This window comes from Camellia sinensis, unplaced genomic scaffold, assembly GCF_055761805.1.
Source record: "Camellia sinensis isolate YWXY unplaced genomic scaffold, ASM5576180v1 Unanchor4, whole genome shotgun sequence".
NCBI classification, from domain to species: Eukaryota; Viridiplantae; Streptophyta; class Magnoliopsida; order Ericales; family Theaceae; genus Camellia; species Camellia sinensis.
In genome coordinates this window covers 3,675,001-3,681,871 of record NW_028129277.1, presented here as the reverse complement: position 1 = coordinate 3,681,871, position 6,871 = coordinate 3,675,001, and the positions used below count along the sequence as shown (strand labels likewise).

Below are 6,871 nucleotides of genomic sequence, written 5' to 3'. Positions count from 1 at the left end.
AGGCACTCTGAAGCTTCAGCTTCATCTTTTTCGTTTTCATTTTCTTCAGAAAGCCGATTTGGATGAGTTTCGGTTTCAAGGGTTTCATCTTCTTTGTTTTCATATTCTTCTTCAAGTGATTTCAAGGGTTTCATCTTCTTCGTTTTCATATTCTTCTTTAAGTGATTTCAACGGTTTCGATTTCTTACAGAGAAATAGAAGATAAAGGTTTAGGGTTTCTCACTGACAAATCGAAGATAAAGGTTTAGGGTTTTAGTTTCTCACAGAAGGTTTCGAATTTTTTGTTCGATGGAGAAGATGAAGCTGAAGTTCATGATCTGCAATCCAAAGAGGGGGTGGAATATAGAAGATGATCTACGAGTGAAGAGGAGGTGATTTGAGATCCGAAGTTCGTGATTTGTGATCTACGATCCAAAGCTAAAGTTCATCAAGGCTCCACGATTTCTCTCTCTCTCTCTCTATGATCTTCACTGATTTGAACATTTCGGATTGAAGATAGAGTGAGAGAGAGAGAGATAGAGAGGAAGACGACCGGTGATTGGTGATAAGGGTAGGAAGGAGTGAAAGAAGGGTTTAAGGGAGATGGTTTAAAGGATGAAAAGAAAGAGAAACAGAGAGAGGCGATTGAAATAAAGAAGAAGATAGTTGATCTTAGAGAAACAGAGAGTTGGGAGACAGGGGGTTGTGGTGGAGAAGAGGGTTGAAGAAAGAAATTTAGGGTTTAAGGGTTAGAGATCAACAATGGATGTGGTCGTGGTCGTGGTTCTGTTGGTTGTGGTGGTAGTGGTGGTCGTTGTGGTGATAAAGAAGCTGAGAGACAAAGGAAGAGAGTATGAAGGGAAGAGAGAAGACGGTAAAAGAGAGGGAGAGAGATGAGGACGGTGAGAGAGAGGGAGACATATGCAACACCTTGCTACTCTGCAATGGAGAGAGACAGATAGATAGATAAAGAGAAAGCTGACTTGGGAGATGGGTTCAAATGATTCCAGAGGGTTCATCTGAACTGTTGGATTATTTATTTTGTCATTGGAATGCACAAATTGAGCAACGACTCTTTTCGTCCTCCAATTCGGAAATGTTTGAAATGGCTCGTTTTAACGGCTATAAATTAAACGGATAAAAAAAATGTCATATTTTTACTCTCTACAATATAAACAACCAATCTCAATTTGAATTCACAACTTTCAATCCACATTATTTTATTTTTTTACACAATCAGTATGGAAGATTCATTAAAAACAAAGAGAGGAAACTCATTCACCACTCAAGAAGATGTGACAATTTGTAAAGCTTGATGTCATGTTACTGAAGACCCAATTATTGAGAATTCGCGATCTCATGCTCATTTATGGGGAAGAATTTTTGAAAATTATTGATCGCTACAGAATGATCACTCAAGAACATAAGTGTCTATCTCATCTCGATGGGGTGTAATCATGAAATGTTGCAACAAATTTCGTAGGTATTTAGTGCAAGTCAAAAATCTACACCCAAGTAGAATGTCTCAAGTTGATATAATAAGATTTCATCTTCATTTATTATGTTAGTTTTTTTATTTTGTCTTATATAAAATTTAACTAATTAATTAATTTAGTATTTTATTGATACAGATGTTTCAAGCGAAACTTTTATACCATCAAGATGAAAACAAACATTTTACTATTGAACATTGTTGGCCAATCTTGCAAAATAATATCAGATGACAAGATGTAACTTCTACGAGCACAGTGAAGTCAAGGATACATGTACCATTTTCCCCTGATTCGGCTCTCGAATTCCTTATGGATAACTACATTTTTCTTGAAGACGATAACAGTCCAAATGTTTGTAACAATCCAATTGTTGGTAATAATCCAATTGGTGAGGGTAGTGTCTCTACAAGGGGTAAAAGGCCTATGGGTAGGAAATCTACAAAAGAATTGCTTTGAAAAAGTCAAACTATTGAAGCTGAAGTTTACAAATTTAATAATTTGTTGGAGACATTTAACCAATACCTTGTTGAGAAGACAATAAAAAAACCTGAAAGAGAATAAAAAAGAGTTCAAGCATTGCAAGAGATGAAAGCACTTGAGATAAAAAAAGAAGAACATTTGCAAAAGATGAAAGAACTTGAGATAAAAAGGGAAGAATATTTGATAATGACTACGGATATTTCTCATTTGGACACTCAGACAAAAGCATATTATATAATGCTCAAAAATGAGATTTTCGCAAAATGGTCCGCACATGTCAGCAACCCAAATTACTATTTTTCCCTGCCTCCTGATGAATAATTACGGAAAAATATATTTTTTAATTTTGCAATGTCATTTATTAGTCAATGTAATTTTTATTATTTCTTTTTAAATATAATTTTTATTTTGCAATGTAATGTAGTGGTTTATGCAATTTTAATGTAGTTAATAATTTTTTTTTTTAATTTTGTAGTTTGGTGTTTTTTTGATGAGGTGAATTATATAAATAAAATAAAAAAATTAATTTTTTCAATTTTTTATATTTATCTAGTAGGATACAATGTAAATATTTAATTTTTTTAAAAAAAAAGTTTAAAAAAGGTCACAAAAGACAAAAATAAAAATAAAAAAATACTAAAAAACTTATATCTGAATAACACCTACAAAATTTGAGGAAAAATTGGTTGAGATTTGCCAAAATAGAATGTGACCATTAGAGTACTATTGCTATTATTTGACAATGACAATGCTATAAAAGCAAATACCATTGGAGATGCTCTAAAACTCTGTTTGTTTTCAGAAGTAAAATAGAGGGGATTGATAGCGAGGAAATTGATAATGAGGGGGTTAAGTAAATTGTATTTGTTTTGATGATAGTTATTAGTGTGAGAATTGTTAAATTATTACCCTATAAAAAAATATAAAATATTAAAACAAATAAAATTATGATTTTTACTTAACAAAAAATACAAAAATATTAAACATTAAAGTTAAAAAAAAAAAAAAAATGTCCAATATGTAAAAAAAAAAACCGAAGCCAGTGGACTAAATATTACATACACCTCCTCTATCTCAATCCCCCTTTCAAACCCCATCATAATGTGGACCTCTATCTCGATCTCTTTTCTATCTCCCAAAACGAACAAAATATTAATAGATTCCATCTCCACCTCCACCTCCATCTCAATCCTGATCTCCTCTATATCCTTCAAAACAAACAGGGCCTAAGATGCTTAGTTGTGTGATATCAAAAAGAATAATTTTTGTTGGGGGATAGAATTGTAATTTTAAAAAGGAAAATGTCTCGTAACTCAAATTTTGTGGCTCAAAAGTGGCTCAAATGGCCAAAACGACGTCGTTTTGGTCATTTTTATGTTGTTCTGTACTCAAAACGACGTCATTTTGGCCATTTGAATCACTTTTGAGCCACAAAATTTGAGTTACGTAGCATTGTCGTTTTAAAAAATAAATAAATAAGTGGTGCAGAGGGAGCCTTGTGTAAATTGATTTTTCCGCAAGATAAATAACTCCATAACCCTAGATCCAGAGAAGTGAAGAAGAGCCGCTCATAGATCGCCGCGGAAGAGAAGAGGAGAGCTTGAATCTGCTGAAGTCGGGCATGATGTCCTGCCGAAGCTCCTTCGATCTTCAATCTCCATCGTTTTATGTCGCAGGTAAGTTTGGCACCGGCTTGAAATTCGTTTCATCTCGTCCGTTTGTTTCCTGAGAAAATTGAGGGGAAAAAAAGCAATCTTTTTTCTCGGCAACCAAGCGGAAATGATTTTGGAGTAGGGTGCCAATTATCTGCGACACAAACTAATGGAGAAATGGAGATCAGAGGCGTTTTAGGCAAAGCATTTTGAATGACTTCAGCAGGATCATACTCTCTCTCTCTCTGTCTCTCTCTTAACTTTTTCGTTGAAGATATAGATGTATCAGGTAATTTCAGGTAGTCTAATTTGTCTATGTAGGTGTTTGGGAAGTGTTTTTTTTTGTAGATTGTTTGAGTTGCAGGATATTGGAGAATTTTTTTTTGTGTTTGGAAAGATAATTGGATTTTTTTGTGATTAGATGTGATGTTTGTGAAAGAAAAAGTGAAATTATTAGAGTTTATAATTAACCCTTGGATTAGTTAATTCAATCAGAATTGCTAGTTTATAATTAACCCTTGGATTGAAGGAAAAATCGGGCTTAATTTTGATTCGGTGTGTGAAATATGCTGTGTTTGATTTATAAAAAAATGTGAACTTTCAACAATTTTGACTTTGGTTCTGAAATCAAATCAAACTAAAATTTGATGACAAACCCGACATTTAGATCTAGTTTGTTGGTGATGCGAGTGGGGTTGAGACAGAAATTTTAGGATATTCTTTCTTTTGATGTAGACCTCTGTTTCAAGTTGCAAATCTTACAAATTATGCTAGCACTGGTTGAAGGAGCCAGGGTGCAGGAGCAAGAGCAAGTATTACGAATCAGCATAGCATGAAACAGTCAAACCGATTAGAAAATTTAGCAACAAAAATAGCAAGAAAACCTGTGCATTTTCTTGACATAGAAGAGATGTTTAAGATTTTTGGACTAGAATACACCAATGAAACTAGAAGTGAATGACTTTGTTTACTGTAACGTTTAAACATTCTCATTAATCGGCAATTGAAATGGTCTTTATTAACCTCAAAGGCAGTAATCAAGCCATTTCTTGGTCTGGTTCATGGCTCAAACATTCGTAATTGCTTCCCCTTGTGTCAATAAAGGGTTAAGCTTAGTTATTAAGTGCCTAAACACTTGTAAGGCTTCCTAACTTTTACCCCCACCACCTATACGCACATTACAGTAGGTGGTCGTGTTGGGCTAGAGTGAGGCCCATACACATGAACCTGTCTGACCAATCAAGGTTTTGACGGTCTTGCTAAAAGCTTTGAAATGGGATGAATTCAACTGCAGACCACGATGAGGGCACAATGGTATGCACTGTGCTTTCTTGAACTTGATAACTTTGAATGACTTCAATCGATACCCCTTGAGATTGTAATTTGACTTAAATATCTTTTTATGCACTGTGCTTTCCAGTCTATCATTATACATGAATCTATACAAGTACAATTTATAATACATGAATACATACAACTCATGTTGATTGTTGCTTACAACACAATGAAAGCTGTAGATGATAAGAAGTTCAAGGGCAATGCTTCTCAAGCAAATGGAACATATTGTCTAAAAGTAATATTGAAGGAGCATCGCTAAGGAAGGGCACGCTTCTCTGCAGAAGTATTTGGCATTCCTCTAGCTTTGCTATCATTGGATCAAATGAGTTGCGATCAGAAAGAACTAAACCTTGTTTGATGCGACCTACATACCGAGAATGCAATACTTGCTTCGAAACAACTGGAAGCCGTATGGACTGAAATTCTCCGAGCGCTGAATGCAGATTTTCTGCTCCCCGCTTCTCAAGGCACTTGCCTAAAACTGCTGCGTCTAATATTGTCATGTTTCTGCTCCTTGAGCTGTGCGGGGTTATTGGATGAGCAGCATCTCCAACTAATACAACATTGTCCCAAACTATTTGTTCTAAAGGATCACAATCATATATGACATTTATGAAAGGTTCCTTTGTTTCTTTCATGAGTTTAACCATTTCAGGAACCCAAGCCTTCTCTGCTTCTTCATACATTTCCTTGATCATGTCGCTGCTTACTTTCATGGTCACTGAGTTCCTCTGCATTCATATTTTCCACTAGTCAGTTCAAATTGGTTAAACAAGACCAGAGTCTGCGGATGAAACTTAAGGAATTGTAAAAAAGGCAGTCTCCTAGTGCCTGAGGCTCGCTCTACCACCGGATTTGGGGAGGGTCAAATGTATACAGCCTTATCTTCCCATGCAGAGGTTGTTTCTGTGGATTGAATTCATGACTCCGAAGTCCTAATTGAGCAACATGACCATTTTGTCAAAGCTTGCCCTCTTAAGTAAAGGAATTGTTTAAATTTATTTTTGAATTGATCCAACATCCTTAAACTGTCTTTTCTTCTCGAAATGAGTCAATAACTAATTTGTTTTTTAATATCCTTACACTGTCTAACCAATTTGTTTTTCAGAACACTAATCTATGTCTGGCAGTCTTTCCAGGTCAAATTGCCTATGAATTTCTAGCCTATCCAGCAGCAGTTACAGAAGACTGTGGAGATCAGCCCAGTGTGCCGCTATAAAATTTAAGTTTTCATCTCTTGCAAGTGTCCATCTGATATTCTTGTCACCATCTGTTGCTTCATTCTATAGGCAAACAGAAACTTAAAATGAAAAAGAGAAATGAGGGAAAAGTTACTGATCTTATTGTGTTTGAATTTAACGAGGGCTGTCTACAAACCTGTGGCATGCCACATTGTCTGTAGGTCACATGAGTGGCTTGTAAAATGAAGAGAAACTCTTAGAAGAAAAAGAAAACTTAAAATTTGACTGTTTGATAATATGGTCAAAAAGCCATTTCGATGACCATCTCTTAAGGAGCCAATACCACAAAGATCTCATGCAGGTGATGCCATTTTTTTTACAGTTTACTTGATATAGAGGTGTACACAGAGGTTCAAATTTGGTGAAAGTATTTTTTAAGGGGCCAAGGTTGGGTGCAGATCAGGAAGCCACAACTCGTTTAAATTGTTCGAGTATATTCTCAACACGCTCCCACACATGTTATGTTAGACATAAAAACGTGAAAATATTATGGGCCTGTTTGGTTTGTTTTTGGGAGAGTTGTTTTTGAAAAAATTTTAGAGAGAGTTTAGAAATTTTTTTGGTTTGTTTGGTTGTATATTTTGGGAGAGTTGTTTTTTTAGGAGTTTGGGTTTTGGGAGAATTTGAGTAGATGTGTGTGAGAGAAAAAGTGATTGAGAATGAGAGAGGAAAGAGAAAAAGTGATTGA

At 35.2% G+C, this 6,871-nt stretch overlaps 1 protein-coding gene across 1 annotated transcript in view; it reads right to left on the bottom strand.

Annotated features, from left to right (window-relative positions):
• Positions 1-3,507: 3,507 nt before the first annotated feature.
• Positions 3,508-6,871, bottom strand: part of LOC114302083 (uncharacterized) — a 172,815-nt gene continuing 169,451 nt past the window's right edge. The window contains exon 5 of the mRNA XM_082912687.1: positions 3,508-5,673. Within this exon, the coding sequence (XP_082768813.1) occupies positions 5,134-5,673 (540 nt within the window). The 3' untranslated portion in view covers positions 3,508-5,133. The remainder of the gene's footprint in view (positions 5,674-6,871) is intronic.